General features: G+C 38.5%; 1 protein-coding gene across 1 annotated transcript; it reads right to left on the bottom strand.

Moving 5' to 3' along the window:
- Positions 1 to 8,059: 8,059 nt before the first annotated feature.
- On the bottom strand, positions 8,060 to 13,030 carry LOC131429315 (ankyrin-3-like). Its single transcript, XM_058593379.1, has 2 exons — positions 11,741 to 13,030; positions 8,060 to 10,627 (listed from the first exon to the last, which is right to left on the bottom strand). Exons 1-2 carry the CDS (start codon positions 13,028 to 13,030, stop codon positions 8,060 to 8,062), a joined length of 3,858 nt encoding a protein of 1,285 aa, XP_058449362.1.
- Positions 13,031 to 18,193: the final 5,163 nt, after the last annotated feature.

Genomic DNA, 18,193 nt, shown 5'->3' with positions numbered 1-18,193 from the left:
GCTTGCCGTGAAACGAAAATGGTCCGAATTCCCAAATCATGAAGTGATTCAATATTTGTTTTTGTTTGAAATTAAGTGGCTAATTTCTACAGCCGCACATATGATTTGTAATGGATACCTTATGATAAAAAAAGAACCGGAATTTTATTGAAAACGCTAAATTTCAATTTTTAATAAATTTTTTTATTATCGCCTTCAAAGTACTCTCCTCCTGCAGCAATACATGCATGCCAACGCTTGATCCAATTTTCCATACAAGTTTCATAGGCCGCCGAAGGTATGGCCTTTAGTTCACGCAGCGAATTCTCTTTTATGGTCTCTATGGTCTCAAAACGCGTTCCCCGCAATGGCAATTTGAGTCTGGGGAAGAGGAAAAAGTCACACGGGGCCATATCTGGAAAGTACGGTGCTTGGTTGATGATATTGCTTGAGTTTTTGGCCAAAAACTGCGACACAACCAACGCTGTGTGAGCCGGCGCATTATCGTGGTGTACGCTTTTTTGGCACCAGCCGAGAAGCGACGCGTTTCAAACCCAAAACATCAGTTAAAATGTGTTCGGCTGATCCATAAGAGATGCCCAAGAACACAGCAATCTCTCTAATCGGTACAGAACGATTTTGCAACACGATTTGCTTCGCCGATTCAATGTTTTCTTCAGTAACAGATGTTGTTGGCCGGCAGGGATCTCATCATGATCCAAACTTGTACGACCACCTTTGAAGCGTTTATACCAATCGTATGCCTGTGTTTTTCCTAGACCCGATTCACCAAAGGCCTTTTCTAACATTTTCAACGTTTCGGAACACTTAAATCCATTTGCAACACAAAATTTGATGCACGCACGTTGTTCTAAATTTTCATCCATTATAAAAATCGCCACACGAAAAATTTTCTACTTCTTTGTATAGACGCCAAACAAAAACTAATCGTACGATATGCGCCAAAATTTGACAGAATGTGTATAAAAGTGTTGCCAACGTTGAGAGAATAAAAGTTTACCGATTGGACAAGCGCGGAAATTTTAAAATGAAAATTCCGGTTCTTTTTTTATCATAAGGTACTTCCTGGAAAGTGAGTGTTAAAAAGATAGTGAAGTACATCACCTTCATCAGACAAGTGTTCACCATCTGAAGTTCTTAAGGAACTGACATTAAAGTCCTTAGACTTCGAAAGTAACTTTTTTAATCTGCTAGTCTAGTTGAGACTAGGAACATTTGTGCAGAGGCTTTTCCAACCACTTCGCTCAGACGATCGAAGAGCATTTTTGTAAGCCCACGAATGCCCCCGACCCATCTCGGCGTCGGTGGTTCCAAGCTTTTCTGCATAGTTTCCTTAGTCTAGCAAGTTCAGCATTCCACCAAGGAGTACCTCTAGTAGCTCGCACAATCCGAAGTGGACAAGCCTCTTCATATGCTGCAACTATGAGTGAATTTGTCTCATCGACAACATTTTCCAAATCAATTGGGGTTTTAATTGTTGGTTGGTACTCGTAAAATCCAGTCGCCAAGCCCTCTTGATAGAGGTCCCAGTTTGTAGATTTGGGACTACGATACGTGACAATATCAAATTTAACGTTTGAATGATAAAAGAAGATGTACTTATGATCAGACAACGAAGGTTCGAACTCATCGGAGACGAGCCAATTCACCAAATCATGCGCAATTCTATCAGAGCAGAGAGTTACGTCCAAAACCTCCTCTCTTCCAGATCTCGCAAAAGTTGGACGGTTTCCTGCATTGACTATGTGCAGGTTTGTACTGCTCACAAATTCCATCATATCAGAGCCTCCCGAATTTATATCTGTGCTGCCCCAAATGGTATGGTGAGCATTTATGTCACTGCCGATTACAAGCGGTAAATCATGTTTGCAGCATTTTTGAAGTCATCGCTTGGCGAAGGTTGGTTATGCGGCAAATATGCCGAACAATAGACATATTTTCTGTCTATGCCATCAATAGTCATACCAACTGTGACAGCACAAATATCCCGAGTTGTGAGCTCCGATATGACAGAAACATCGAGAGCACTATTTGCAAGTATGCATGCTCGAGGCATTTCACGTAGATTAGTCATACCGTTCTTGTTGAAGGCAACAAACACTGGGTTTAACAATTTTTCCAACGTAGAAGTTTTCCTTTTGAAAATATGGTTCTTGAACCAAAGCTATAGAAGCTTTACCTTTTTGCAGAAGTCTGGATAGATTTATGGTTGCTGTACGTTTATGCTGGAGATTGATTTGTGCTACTCTAACCATTATCAATTAGAGTAATGAACACTCCATCTCCAGCACTTATCGTACAACAACTAGAAGAAACCAAATATATTGGCTTATAATCGCCTATAGCGAACCATGTAAGGATTTTTTTTAATGTTTTAATCATTTAAATCCCACGAGTTGCGAAGAAAGAAGTCGTCCACTGTGCCAGAGCTTCGCTTAACACAGTAAGGGAAAACCCCAAGATATTCCGTTCACGACTGCATTGTTTAACCTCCTGCAGCCATCCAGCCATCGGCACGGAAATACACCTTGACTTAGGAGTTCCTATTTTTGTGGCCTTTTACGACATGGAACAGGAAACCAGTGGATCAATTCTTGGTATAAAACGGCTTACCTGTTTGGTGGACTTATACCACCGGTACAGGTGGACCGTAGTGTTATTCTTAGCCAGTTGGGAAACCACTACCGACAGTACACGGCTATCTAGGCTGCTCAGAGAGGGAAGTTGACATTGATGGTCAACTTCCATGGATGGCTGAGCAGCCAGCCGGTCTAGAATAATACATGTGAAATTTATACCAGACCATAAATTAAACATAAGTCAAACAGATTAGTTACAGCAATTTTTGCTTACTTCGGTGTTGTGTTTGTCGTGGTTATAGTCGTTGTAGCTATAGTCGTTGTAGTATTGGGACCCACAATCAATTTCTCCAATAGCTCCTGCTGCTTTTGACGTTCGAGCATTTTTTCTATCGAGAGTGACGTAGTTGATGGCGTTGGCCTTCCGGTGAATTCGGTTGTAACCCGAGTGGGCGAAACCTTACGGATCAATATATCAGGAGCTGAATAATCAGTCTTGTCGATAATCTCACATTTAAATTACTTATCAAAGCCTGTGTCATGATGAAGCGAGCAGCAGTTGAAATTTTTTACAGCAACGGTAAACATAAACAAGCTTGTTGTTCACCAGTTGGCAGCTAACTTGAATCTTTGCCAGAAAAGTTCTTAATTCAAAAGTCCATAACTGTCACAATGAAACAGAGGTATGGACCATGCCAGCTTGTTCGTTTGGTGAACCAAACAATGGCGACTTAGGGGTATTATTATTTGTGTTTGGTAGTACTAGCCATGCAATGTTTCTTTATTCTAACAATTGACTGCGAAGTCTGTCGAAACAGAAATGCCAGATTCCACAAAAGGAATGTAATGCCAAAACCCTGCTTTGCTGTAAGACCTTCTGTTTCTCGGGGCATTAGCACAACCTTGAGACACATCGAATGATGCTGTCACGGTCCCATTGCTCGTCTGTATTCTTACTCAATGTAGAAGGATGCACACCAATGCACAGTGGTTCTTCTTTTTTTTCTGGTTGGCGTCACCTCACTTGAGATGACGCCGATTTGATGGCACAGCAACTAAGGCTATATTGCTAGTTAATTTTCGTTTATAGTCCAATGGATTTTTCTCTCGCTGGACAACAAGCGAAAATCTCGCTGTGTGGCTGCGTCGAGTCGTCAAAGTACGAAATCCTTTCTTTCTTGCGAAATACTCGAATTTTCTCCGGACTAACGATAACACGATGCAACGTTCTCACCCGTTGAGAGTTTCACCGGAAGTGGGACAGTGGTTCAAAATTGCAATTTCATACCTGTAATTATCTGGCGGCTTCAGAGTAAATTTTTTTGTTTGTGTCTTCTACAAAGTTGTAGCGGGCATTGATGCGGCTTTATGAATATGAACGACCATGCTCCAGCACGTATGTAAAGACAGATAAAATTTTTTTTTTTTTCATTCGGCTCCTTTACGCTTAAGTTTAACGCGGCCGTTTTACAGTAAAAAATATTTATTTTTGTGCTGGGTCTTGTATTTTTTTTCCATGGAAGAGAAACGCTTTCGCTGTTATCTAGCGAATGAAGGGGAAGCAGTAGTGGTTCGCTATTCACATTCATTGTTGTTGGTGACTGTCACAGGTGTGCTGGAGTTCCTTGGGGTTGGTGTAAAGAAAACACCTTTGTCCTTTGGTGTAGATGTCTTCTTGTCTAGATTATCACATGACTTACGGTAGTGAACAGGTTTTTGGCAATATTGACATGTGGCCATAGGTAACAAGTGATTTGCACGGGATTCTTGTATCCTGACCGAAAGCAACATAAGAAGGTATAGCCCTCTTCAAGCGCATGCGTAACAAATGTACGCCATTTAGAATACCGGGGAAAAAATTCATCCACTTTTCTTTTTCAATAGAGAGAATCTCTCCGTATTGGGGCATAGTTTTGCGAATGGATCGATGACGCTAGAGGGAAGATCATGCACATGCACTTCTATAGTACTATACTCCATATATACTGGAATGTTGTACCTAATGTTTTCGTGCTCCACATAGTGCACATTGTTATTGTCTTTTGCGAATTGAATTGCATCCAACTCTTTATAAAACTAAATGTAAACAACATTCTATGTCTTTTTGCATTGAAGTAAATGCACACGTTTAATGTCAAGATGCATTTGCTCCTTAAGCAAACCTTCAAGTTCTCGTATCGCAGGTCGAATTTTGCACTGTCTGAAGTCAACAATAATTGTATTCTTTCGTATCGGCGGTAGCTTTTGTTCGTTCGGTTCACTCATTTCGAGGTCGTTCTATTGTTCACTACACAATTCTGTACTTGGTTTCTTTCGTTCAGAACGTAAGCGGTTTTATTTTATCGACTAACTTGGATGAGATGTGAAGGCGAACTCTATTTTAACCGTTGACCAGTCACGTACCCAGAAAGGGGGGGGGGGGGGGGGGGGGCAAGGGGCCCGGGCCCCTCCCGAAATCAAAAACATATATATAATTATTTAGAAGGTCTCAGACAATAATGTAATACAATATCAGTTCCTGTGGAAAAGTTTAAAGTGTCTGTTAAAAACAACCGTAAATGGCACACCGAGAATTAGCTACATAAGCAGTCTTCAGTAACATTATTTTTTCATCTTCGGGCCCCTCCCGAAACGAAATCCTGGGGACGGGCCTGCCGTTGACTCATTATTTGGTAGTGTTACTATAAGGTTTCAAAATGTCAGTATTTTCATTCTAATTTTTTTCACGTGAATCAAAGAAAAATCGTTTGTTCAACAAAGTGCTAGATTTAAGAAAAATACGTAAAGTTATAGAGAACTTCAAAGCTCTATGATTAGTTTTGAAAAAGTTATGGCTAGTTAAGGAGTGTATCGAAAAGTAGTTAGCAATATTGATTATTGAATAAAACAGCAAAAAAAAACATATTTTGACATCAGTTTTCGATATATTGTAGAAAAATTACATTTTTATGCAAATACGCTGTGAAACGCCGCACTTTGGACTTGACATTCTTCATTAAATTCTGCACAGTTATTTTGATGACTTTCCTGGTGGCAGCTGTCCAGTTTTTTTAACTCCTGCATGTTTTGGGACACTGTACCTTTCTTCCGAAAATGCCGCTTGACAATTGCCCAATACCTTTCAATTGACCGAAGATCCGGGCAGTTCGGTGGGTTGATGTCTTTTTCCACGAGTTGTACATTATTTTTTGACAACCACTGTAGAATGGAGTTGGCGTAGTGGGCTGAAGCCAAATCCGGTCAGAAGAGAGGAGGAGCCTTATGCTTTCTGTACAGTGGCAGCATTCTCTTCTACAAACATTCTTCCTCGTACACCTTGGCGTTAATTGTGCTCTTCGTGAAGAAAATCGACGACCGCAAACCACAGGTACAAATTGCTTGCCAGACCAACACCTTCTGCCCAAACTTTTCCATCGCCACCGTGGTGTCAGCGTCGTCCAGGTCCTGGTACACCGATTTCGTATAATATTGCGGTCCAGGCAGCGCACGAGAGTCTTCCTTGGCGTAGGTTTCCGGTTATACAGTTTTCGCACTCTTGTTTTGGCCTGAACTTGCTGTACCAGGGACTTTTTCGGCACCTTCTGTTTCTTGTACGTTTTCAGGGAGTTCCGAGCTTTGATCCGTTGAATCATCCCGATGCTGGTGTTGAACTGCTTGGCCAAATCCCGCGTCGACGCCGATGGGTTTTTCCTGATGTACTCAACCACTTTTATGTCCCGGCCGGGCTGGCTGGGACCCGTTTTCCTACCGGATCGGGGCAAATCCTTCATGAAAAGGGTCTTACCGAACTTCTCGATAATATTTTTTTTTTGACACTGGTGTGGTGCACTTTCACCCGTTTTGCAATTTCGTTGTACGTGACACCACTTTCTGAGCACCAAGTGTGCAGAATTTTCTTTCGCGTTTCCGGATCAATTCGACTCCTCATTGAAACGATAAACCGTACCGAAACCAATCGATTGCGCAGCTGTTATTGACATGTAAACAAACAGGTCACCGCAAAACACTCTGCAAAAAATTAAGCCATTTCAGAGTAATAACTGTTTGAATGTTGCTAACTACTTATCGATACACTCCTTATATATAAAAAATGGTCATATTTCGTACCTAATTATTTCAGAAGGTTGCAAACAGATGCAGATCAAACCATTCTAGTTCAAAATTTCATTTAATTTACATCAAATCCTCGAAAAAAGTAATTTGCATCCGATAGTATTCTAGGATTCTGATCTGATGTATGTGAGATTTATGAGCTTTGCGTGTTCAGATATTCTTTTACATATAAATCAAACGAACATAATATAAGACTTCTAAATTCAACAAACTGTATTTCATCTTCCGAATCGTTCAAACAACAAGTATATGTTGTATTGTAATGAACGGGTTTTCTCAGTCTAAAAAGTGTAGTAGACGAGTTGTTTTTAAATTTGCCCGACGTTTCGGCCGTTTTTGATGGCCTTTTTCAAGGGAAAATTAATCCTGATTTTCCTTAAAAAAAGGCCATCAAAAACAGCCGAAATGTCGAGCAAATTTGAAAACAAATCGTCTGTCTCACTTTTTAGACTGAGAAAAACCGTTTATTACAATACAACAATCCAAAACCAGTCGTTAAAGGACTTATACGTGACTACAAGTATATTATTGATGCTTATACTTGTCATTGTAACTCAACAACTACATGGCGTTTAGGATAGTTTTCGCTGGTTTGGTTCTATGGAATAAGAAAATTATCTTTAGTTCTAATGCTATGTTTTATTGCGTCAGTGAAGGCTAGATGCTCTCCTTCTAATAGAAACACTTCCTGATGATTTCTGATCTACAATATTTCATACAATTGCTCTCCAGTAGAAAAAATAGTGATTAAAAGCTCCAAAATGGAACTTACTTCGATTTATTGGAGACGATTCGACCTATTTCCATCAACTAAAATTTAAAAGAATTATTATGAAATTTTATCCAGATCCAATTTCTGGTTATAAAGTGAAGAATGTTGAAAAACAAAACTCAATTCGTTTTCTCAGGGATAATAGTAGTGAAAATAATGTAAATAATTGATGCAAGAACTTCTCAACTTACTGATGATGAGAAAGTCATCATTACACTATTAGGTCGATAGAAAATACAGGTTTTTTTGTAACTTAGTTCTTCTTTCATATTTTCGTTTTAACAAAGATAAATTAGTTATGTATAATAATTATGGATAACTCGTAGTGTCACAGTCTGGTCGTTTTGGGCCGCTAAGATCCATATCATTCACTTATCACTTTTGGTGAAAATGAAATTGATAACATACATAAATAACATATACAAAATTAAAAATATAAGAATTAAAAAAAGTGCATCGAATGAAGAGACAAAAATTAAATTTATAATTTTTGGCAATAAAATGTTAACTACTTTTGTATGACCATTCATCTTAGCATAATGTAATGCTAGAATCCAGTGAGCTTGTACATTCGCACTTCTAATCACAAAAATGTCTACCGCGGCGTCATGACCATTTTGGGCAGCCAAAAGCATCGGTGTCGCATAACCACTGAAGCATTCGCATTCGCACCTTTACTCAACAAAATGTCTACCACGTCTGCGTGACCGTTCGATGCAGCCAAGTGCAATGGTGTTAGACCTTGGATTGTCGTAGCTTCCATATTGGCACTATTGTTCAATAAAATATCAACCACTTCCGTATGACCAAATTGCGCTGCTATGAGCAATGGATTAAATCCATTAGGTGCTTTAGCATCTGCGTTTGCATTTTTGACTAGCAAAGCTTGAACTATTTCTGAAAAACCATTTTGAGCAGCTAAATACAACGGAGTCAAACCATCGACTGTCACAGCTTCCACATTCGTATTTTTGGTCAGCAAAGAGTTTACTACCTTAGTATGACCGTTTAGCGCAGCTAAGTGTAATGATGTAAAATCATTGAATGTGGTGGCTTCTACATTCGCGGCTTTCGTCAGCAAAGCGTCAACCACTTCAGCATGACCGTCTTGAGCAGCTAAGTGCAATGGTGTAAACCTATTGAATGTGGTAGCATCTATGTTCGCACTGTTCGCCAGTAAAGTGTTAACCACTTCTGAATGGCCGTTTTGTGCAGCTAAGTGCAATGGTGTCGCTTCATCTGGTGTCAGAGTATTCACATTTGCATTTTTGCTCAACAAATTGTCAACCACTTCTGTATGACCATTTTTCGATGCTAGATGTAAAGGTGTTAAATCATCATATGTTCGTGCCTCTACACGCGCATCTTTGCTCAGCAAAATTTCAACCACTTCCGTGTGACCGTTTTGCGCCGCTATGTGCAATGGAGTAAAATCAGCCTCTGTGGTAGCTTCTATAAACGCTCTTTTTGTTAGCAAAGTTTTAACCACCTTCGCATGACCACTTTCGGCTGCTAAATGCAATGGTGTCGCTAAGCCATTATTGCAAGCATCCACACTCGCATCTTTAGTCAGTAAGAAAATAACTACTTCTGTTTGTCCATTTTGCGCTGCTATGTGCAATGGAGTTGAATCAATGGATGTCTTAGCTTCAATATCCGCTTTTTTAAACAGTAATGCTTCAATAATTTTTGTATAGCCATTTTGTGCAGCTAGATGCAATGGTGTCCGTTCATCGAAATCGACAGCGTTTACATCCGCATTTCTGTTCAGTAGAATGTTGGATACTTCTGTGTGACCATTAAGCGCGGCGAGGTGCAGTGGAGTCAAACCATCGGATGTTTCGCTTTCCATATTCGTATCTTTGTCCAAAAAAACATTGATTAATTCTGTATGCCCATTTTCGGCAGCTAAGTGCAACGGGGTCCTACCGTCGTTGGTAGTAGAAGCTAGATTAGCATTTATATTTAGCAAAACGTTAACTATGTCCGTGTGACCATCTTGCGCTGCAAAGTGTAATGCTGTCCATCCATCTTTTTCAGTAGCATCAATATTTACATCTTTGCTCAGTAAAATGTTAATCACTTCTGTGTGACCATATAGCGCTGCTAAGTGTAATGGAGTCCAACCGTCATTATCAGTTGCATCAACACTCACATTCTTGCCCAGTAAAATGTAAACTATTTCCGCATGACCATTTTGCGCTGCTAAGTGCAATGGACTGCTACCGTCAAGGTTTTTTGTTTCTACGTTTGGAATTTTGGTCAGTAACGTTCTAACCAGTCCGGTATAGCCATTTTCCGCAGCCATGTGCAGTACTGTCGAACCGCAAATTGCAGTAGCTTCTATATTCGCGTTTTCGCTCAGTAAAATGGTAACTGCTTTTTCGTAACCATTTTGGGTGGCCAAGTGCAGTGGGGTCAATCCACAATTTTCTTTCGCATCTACATTCACATTTTTGGTCACGAGAATGGTAAGTATGTCAGTATGACCATATTGCGTCGCAAAGTGCAATGGAGTTGAACCATTAGGTGCTGTAACGTTTATATTCGCATTTTTGGCCAGTAAAATTTTAATTACTTCTGCGTGACCATGTTGCGCTGCGATGTGTAATGCATTCAATCCATGAAGTGTTGTAGCTTCTACATTTGCTTCATTAGTCAGCAAAGTATCAACCACTTCTGTGTGCCCATTTTGTGCCGCTAAGTGCAGTGGAGTTAAACCATCAACTGTTGTAGCCTCTACATTTGCACCCTTAGTTAGCAAAAATTTGACCACTTCCGTATGACCGTTTTGCGCTGCTAAGTGCAATGGTCCGATTGCATTCTTTCGTTTTACATTATTTAAATTATATCCTCGAAGCATCACTTCATCTAATAAAACATTGATAATATCCAATTTCCCATATCGAGCCGCTATGTGGATCGGTTTATTCCCATCAATGTCTTCCAAATCAATCATAATTACATTTCCAAATCTTTTCCATATTTCGACGCTATTACCTTTAGCAGCATAGTGAAGCAAGTTCCAATGTCTAAAATCTCTTGCGTATCTATCTGCTCCCTTCTCCAAACAGTTGAACACTTCTTCGACATTGTTATTCTCTGCAGCAGCAAACATATTTTGTTGATTGGTTAACGATATAATTGTTTGGTTGATATTTTGCTTCCAGTTAGAAAAACATGTAAAAGGTTGAGCGATTTTAGGCGCGGTAGACTCAAATAAGTAGCTTTGATTTTGCAACAATGTCCGAAAATTGCATTCAACTGCTATCGACGCGTCGGAAGGTAAAATGTTTATCAATGCATTGCCGTGAGCCAAAAAATTACGCATTTGTTTACCAGTCAGAACCGGGATGCTGTTGCCTAGGAAGTTGGCGACACTTTGTGCTCCTGCATCTAAAAGAGATAAATTTTCCTCCAAATATGTTAAAACATCAAGCAACACTACTTCGAGAGCGGAGATTCTTGTGCTCTTATTTATATTACTTTTCTTTGAAAGCAAACTATGTAACGTTCCGAGACGGTCCTGAATGTATTCATGATATTTGGTTGCTTCTTGTGTTTCAATTTTTTTTAAAGCATTCTCGATCTGATTTCGCAAAGTTTGGCTGTTCTTCGGAAACAAATTACATATATCTTGGTATAATATAATTGGATTGTCTGAACTGAATGCTTTTTTCGCTTTTTTCAATAAGACACCATATTGGGTTTGTTTACCAGTACTTTGAGCATAGACTAGCTTCAACTTATCAATTATTTTAGTATATTTAATCTGTTCCTGGATTCCAAAACTAGCGTTCTCTTCTATTTTATCGAAAAATAAATTTAATTTTTCTTCAGCACTTGTATCGCTGATTCCCTGATTCAAATAACTTCTATATCTTTCTATGCAATTAATTTTATCGTTCTTAAGTTGTGTCGTGTTAACTAGTTGTAGAAAGATTCTCGCAAAATTAAACCTAGCGGATTCCGACAGCTCCCCATCGATACTATTCGTAAGACCTTCGATATCACGCACCAAAGAAGTCAGACTAATGCGACTCATATCTCGCTTGAAAGATTTTTGCATGTGATTTGGAAACTTAAACTTTGGGTGTATTGCTGTAAACTTTAGCAAACAAATTCCCTGAGCATACAGAGAAAGGTTTCCAACGGTACTCGTCTCGGCTGATTTCAAAGTATGTTGTATTTTCATCATCAAACTATCCTGATATTTTGTTAAACTTGGAGCATATTTTTGTACACCAGCAATAAACTCTCTTACTAGTGAGCCCACCTTTGTTTGATAGCTTTCCAAATCATAATTCTTGAAATCAGCGTTATCGAATATTCGAACTAACTCGGATTGCTTCCATGATGGCTGCTCATTATTGAGCATATTTTCCAGTATCCTAAGCGAGATTTCATATTTCTTATCAAGAATGACTTCGTGAATGACTGCAACGAGTTGAGCTAAATCCTCTCGGAAATCCGGTTTCCTACGACGAGCCTTCGCGAGTTTTCCGACTAGTATATTATTATCCAGTTTTGTGTGGGATAATGCATTACGCATATAGATAATTTTTTCACGCTGTTCAAGATGGAAACTGGCGAGTATCAAATCACTGACTTCCTTCGAAAGGTGTGGAGATTCGGGAGAATTTTTCAAATATTCCCCTATGACTTGCAAGGCTCTTTCGGCAACATAAGGGTGAATGTCGTCATCATTCACCTCAGTCAGTGCTAGTTTGATATAGTCTCTCATGCGAAATAATGAGTAAATAGTTTTGATTTGCCAATAATCAGAAAACAAATCTTCAAAGTCCAAGTTTTCCGAACGCATATTGCCATCCCTTCTCGTGTGTACACCAGGTCCGGTGAATGATTTAAGTTTGCCGCTTTCTAAACCTTCTTGAAATTTTTTTACATGTTTCAAAATTCGTGTTTTGTTGAGCACTGCATTGTAGAAAAAAATTATTTCGTCCTTTTTAGTGTGAGAAAACACAAACGCACAGATGCAAAACTCCATTTCTTCCCATGGCAGATGGTTATACGTTGACTTGAATTGTCGTTTCATTATATGAAGATTTTGGGCAATAATTCTACACGAAAACAAAAATTGATCATCGACTCTGACATCATCGTGACCGTAATGGTGATCCAAAAGTTTCATCTGTTCAATAACCCAATCGATTCGGTCATTATTTTCGGCATCATCACTACCAACCGTTACGGGAGTTTCGAGAAAGAAACGTAAATTTATCAGCTTCTCTTGCACAAGTATTTTTATATCCTCGATCAGCTCCATATTCTTCATTTTCAATTCTTCGTAAGCATCTGACAGAAGTTGATCCAACTGTCGCGAATGGTTTGAATTACTTAAATCACTTTCCCACTTCTCAATGAGTGTTTTAAGTCTCTCAACATTGTTTGCTTGCATGGCATAGTAAAAATCGTTGTGTTCCACTTCGTAACAATCGAATGGCTCGAGGTTTTGTATCAAAAACGATTCGCTAACACAGGTCAAGCTATCATAAAATGATACGTTCACTTCTTCACTTGGTCCATCCATTGATGCATATTCCATGTTTATTTCCGGTGCACGAAAGCTTGCAGTTTGAGCTACCTACAAAGAAAAACTCATCTTGAATTTTTTTTGGTTCAAATTTTACTCATAACATCGTAAATATTACTGTGCAATTCGCAAAAACAACTGTTCATTGAATAGAAATAGGAAAATTTGTTCGGACTTAATCTAACAAAATCTACAAATTCTGTATACCCTGTAGTTACGGAACCGAAAGTAGTATCCACAACAAATTTAGGAATTCCATATGAAACCGTAAAACTTTTCCTTTGCACCTAGAGGTTTGTAAAAATTGATTTAGCCATTTCGAAGAAAAGTGAGTAACAGTTCCGTACGAACACTGGCTCGTGACGGACGTACTTTCGTATCGCTCCGCTACGAGTTGCTATAGAGTGCTTCTTTCGCGAGCCGTGAAGTTTAGGCCTTTCTCATATAGTCTTCAAAAAGGATCGATACTCATCCTTCAAAATGTTCTTCAAAAAGTATCGATACTAATCCAATTAGATAATCTTTTTTATGATCTCCTGTTAAAGACCCTTGCTAGGCCCCCTTCCTCATAAAAATACACTTATGACCATCTCTGAAGAGCAAGAAGTATCTGTGCCAAAATTGATAGCAATCCGTTCAGTAGTTTCGGAGTTATACCGTTAGAAACATTACACCCACTTGCTGCATTCACCCCCCCTCCCCCCCACAATTCAAGATATCTAAGTTATGCAAAATGTTTCTATGATCTTAAAAAAACTATCGATTTCTCGTCCTATCTAACATATTCTTCATAATGTAGACCTTGACATCCCGAACAACTTTCCACAGAAAAAAGCTTTGGAGATTTCAGGTTCTGAGCTAGATTCATATCTTAGCACACCAGCTCCATATAGTACAGCGATTTTGCATTAATATTTGAAAAACTTAGAAAACTAGTTTGAAACCCCTATTCTCCAAATAATCAGATTTCCATGAATTATCTATGTTTACTCCATTTTATCTGAAGCAAGCAAATGAATTGCTTTATGTTCGCTCCGAAATAAATCTTCATCGAATGATCCCGAATTTAAGTCTACACAAAAATTAAAAACTTTCTAAATCAGTGTGATGCTGTCTGTGGCCAGAAGTGAGATACTGGTTCATTGTCCCAATTAGTCGAAATAAGTAAGTTATTTTTTTGGAATCGAAATAATATATGATCTGGGATTGCTTTTTGTCAGATTCCTAGTTCACGTCTTCAGTGAGCCTTTGCTGTAAAAGACTTCACTCTGAAGCGCTCGCTCTTGTGAGCCTCGAAATTCGTATTTCGAAGTGATTATATACTCGAATAGAATGAGATCAAATAAATAACTCAATTTGATATTATGATGTTCACATTTAGAGATGGTCGGGTATCGGGTATTTTACCCGAAACCCGACCCGTACCCGTACCCGACGGGTTTTTGGTCGGGTACGGGTAAAAATTTTTATTTTCAATCGGGTACGGGTCGGGTACGGTTAAAAAAAATTTACTGCTTACTCGGGTACGGGTCGGGTCGGGTAAAAAAATGTACTACTCACTCGGGTACGGGTCGGGTACGGGTAAATTTTTTTTCCTGATCGATTACCCGACCATTTGTACTTCACATAAATATGTTTACACATTGACGAGAATTTTTTATTGCAAAACAGTTGTTCCGAAAAATAAACAATTTGATTCAAGGGGTTTTGACATTCGCGCCTAGAACCAGACCTAAAAACTGACATCTTTTTCAAGAGAAAAACATTTCTTTTCTTCATTTAAAAAAAAAACGATCAATCATAGTTACGCGAAAAGTTATGTGACTATTTTCCACCCTACTTTTTTATAGCATATTTAATAAGACACACTGCCTTAGCTCTAAGATGTTGCGGTCAGACCATACTTTTCACGTAGGTTTTAATGAACTGCCATTTTAAAGCTGTTTAATGCACAATCCAGTAAAAATTACTTGATTAATATATAAAATGTAGTGTAGTACTCATATCACATTCAGATACCAGAAAACTGCTATTTTAAATATTGGTTGGAGATTTTCAAAATTTACATATAAATCATTAGGATTCTAACCATAAAAACATGAACATTTATTTCAGAAAATCTGCATAGAAGCTCTTCTTATTCTTCACTTCTGGGTGGTGTCACCTCACTTGAAATGACACCGATTGATGGCACAGCAAGTTGAGCTATATTGCCAGTTCGATGTCAACATTTCATAAGGGCACATAAACCAATGATCTCCTTAATTTTCACGTGTACCTACAAAGTATTCGTGTAGAATGAAAGATAATATCTCCATGTTTCCAACATTACCAAATATGTAACGAACGTTTTTGTATAATAACGCAGATATAGTCGAAAGAGAAAGTAAACAAAGAAAATCTGTCAATTGTTTTTAGGCCCTTTTGAAATGTTGACGTCGAGTTAATTTACGTTTCTTTTCACTGAAAATCTCGATGCGTGACAGTCGCAAAAGTACGGGTGAAAATCTTTTCACGCGAAATGCTCAAATTTTCACCGTGTTCACTCGTTGAGGGTTCCAAGGGAGGTGGAACAGAAGTTCAATGGCTGTAAAAACCACCAGCTCCCGTTAACATCGTTGGTGTGGGTTTGTGAGGCTTACAAAACGGGCATATTTGACAGATTAATTTAAATCAAAATCATAATTCATTTTGCTTTGTAGTAAAAAAAATGTAACCAAAAAAAAATTTCTCACAAATGTTCAAACTACTTACACTTGAAGGACTCACAGTTCAACATTTTCAAAATTGAATTTTTCACACCGGGAATACACGTGAATTATTTGATGTTTGGTCAATTCACGTAAACGAACCGATGACACTCTATTAATTTTAGGGGATGTTCGTGATTTTTCAAGTGATTCTAATGTGAATTTTTATTTGTGTGTCAAGATAATGAGCACGCTTACTTGTGGTTCTAAAGAATTGGATCAAAAGTCGCACTGTTTCGTAAAAACCATACCTACCCAAAATTGAATACAACGGGTATTACGACATTTTGGATAAATATGCTTCTCGAAAAATTTGAGTAGATATTACTCCCTTTTGTTGACATTTGTAAATGAGTATAAAGTACCAAAGACATAGGAAATCTATTCATGCTTCACAGTGTATTTATATGTTTAAATGTAAACAAGCATTTTAATGTATTTTACTTACAAACTAGAGCCTGATACGCTCTATCTAGCTCGCTATATAAAACACTTTATTTTTTCCATCCTGAATTTTGGTAAACTTTTTACTACTCATTCGGGTCGGGTACGGGTACAGGTAATTTTTAATCGGGTACGGGTCGGGTACGGGTAAAATTTTTTATTTTTTATCGGGTACGGGTCGGGTACGGGTAATTTTTTTTTTATTATTGATCGGGTACGGGTCGGGTACGGGTAATTTTTTAAATTTTTAATCGGGTACGGGTCGGGTACGGGTAATTTTTTTTGCTGATCACTCGGGTACGGGTCGGGTTCGGGTATAAGAATTTCTATACCCGACCATCTCTAGTTCACATGCTACAGCTTCTGGATACGTGAAAGAAAAAAGTGCACATTTTCATACCTGTCAAATAGCCGCACTGCCATACACGACGGTTGCGGGACGGATGCGACGAAACGAGTGTACAGTGTACGGCTAAAACTACCTGTATACAGCTTTGTGAATCAACACTGCTTGTCATATGATCGAAAATTTTCCATCCACTTACAGATTAACGTCACAGTCCATAGCATTCGCAGAGAGTTCGGAATTCAGATCACCTAGGTTCGAAACCCAGTCCCTCTGTGGAGCGCTTTTTTTATTGTTGCTAGTGATATCGCCTAAAGGTATACTATCCCGGGTCTTTTGCCCAATCTATTTTTAGCTTATGCTCGCGGCTTGTTTGTTTTCAGTAATGTCTTTTTAAAGCAAATCAATAACTAATTATGCATTCCAGTTTTGTTTTCGTTATTTGATAATAACTTCAAATTGAGAACTAGTTTTGCTATCAACAAGAAAAAATCTATATCTTATTTAGATTTCAGTTTGCTTTCGCTGTTAGCAAAAATAGTTTTCTGATATCATCGGAATATCTTTTTGCTTTCGATTTTGACTTTTTGCCACTTAAAACGACCAAAACAACAGCAAATTGAGTGATCGATAAATGCGAACATCACAACATCAAAATGAGTGTTCTATTTGATCTCACACTCTGCTCAGGCAATCACTGTGAAAATCGGTTTTTTATCCGAGGCCCGGAGGGCCGAATGTCATATACCATTCGACTCAGCTCGACGAACTGAGCAAATATCTGTGTGTGTGTGTATGTAACAAAAACATGCACTCACTTTCTCATAGTCCCATAGCCTGCTATTGAATTCAATTCCGATACGACTTCCGGCTCCGGAGATATAGGATGATATGTACCAAAAAGTAAAAAAAATATGCACTCACTTTTTTCAGAGATGGCTGAACCGATTTTCTCAAATTAAGATTCAAATGAAAGGTATTATGGTCCCATGGCTTGCTATTGAATTTCATTTGAATGTGACTTCCGGTTCCGGAGTTATACGGTAATATGCGAAAATTTGAGAAAAAGTTTATACTCAATTATCTCTGGAACAACTCAACCGATTTTCGCAAACTAAGATTCAAATGAAAGGTCTTATAATATCCTAAAATTTTGTGAAAAATTTTATCTGGATCCGTATTCCGGTTCCGGAACTAAAGCGTGATAAGTGGAAAATTACCAATTTTATTAGTATTTTTCCACGAACGATGGTTAAAAACAGGTACAAATCCCATAAAACTGTCTGATAAATTCTTCTAGTTTGCAGAGCTTGTTAGTTTGTGGGCATGAAAACTAAATTCGGCACTACTGGTCCTCTCTTTTTCTGTTCTGAGAGCACGGAAAGTGGAGAAGAAAAACGCCTAAATCTAAATTCACTTCGATTTCTCTGCGATGCTTAAACCGATTTTCACAAATCTTAATTTGAATTAAACTTCATACTGTCTTCAAACCTACTGTGAAATTTCATCCGGATCCGACTTCCGGTTCCGCAGTTACAGGGCAATGAGTGTCAAAGTTTTCAAATCGCCATATAGAGTGACAATATGTACAACACCGAAAGAAGAAGAAAACACAAAACGAACAAGGCGTGCTTT

The sequence above is a fragment of the Malaya genurostris genome, chromosome 2 (genome assembly GCF_030247185.1).
Source record: "Malaya genurostris strain Urasoe2022 chromosome 2, Malgen_1.1, whole genome shotgun sequence".
Classification (NCBI taxonomy): domain Eukaryota; kingdom Metazoa; phylum Arthropoda; class Insecta; order Diptera; family Culicidae; genus Malaya; species Malaya genurostris.
The sequence above is the reverse complement of the archived record's forward strand: the minus strand, read 5'-3'. Positions and strand labels throughout refer to the sequence as shown.

What these genes read in the sequence shown, in the direction of transcription:
- LOC131429315 (XM_058593379.1), bottom strand. Translation starts at nt 13,030, where the DNA reads ATGGAATATGCATCAATGGATGGACCAAGTGAAGAAGTGAACGTATCA. An exon ending in TGGAAAGCTATCAAACAAAG is followed by an intron (nt 10,628 to 11,740) that starts GTGGGCTCACTA and finishes TCTAACTGGAAG; the next exon opens with CAAAATATCAACCAAACAAT.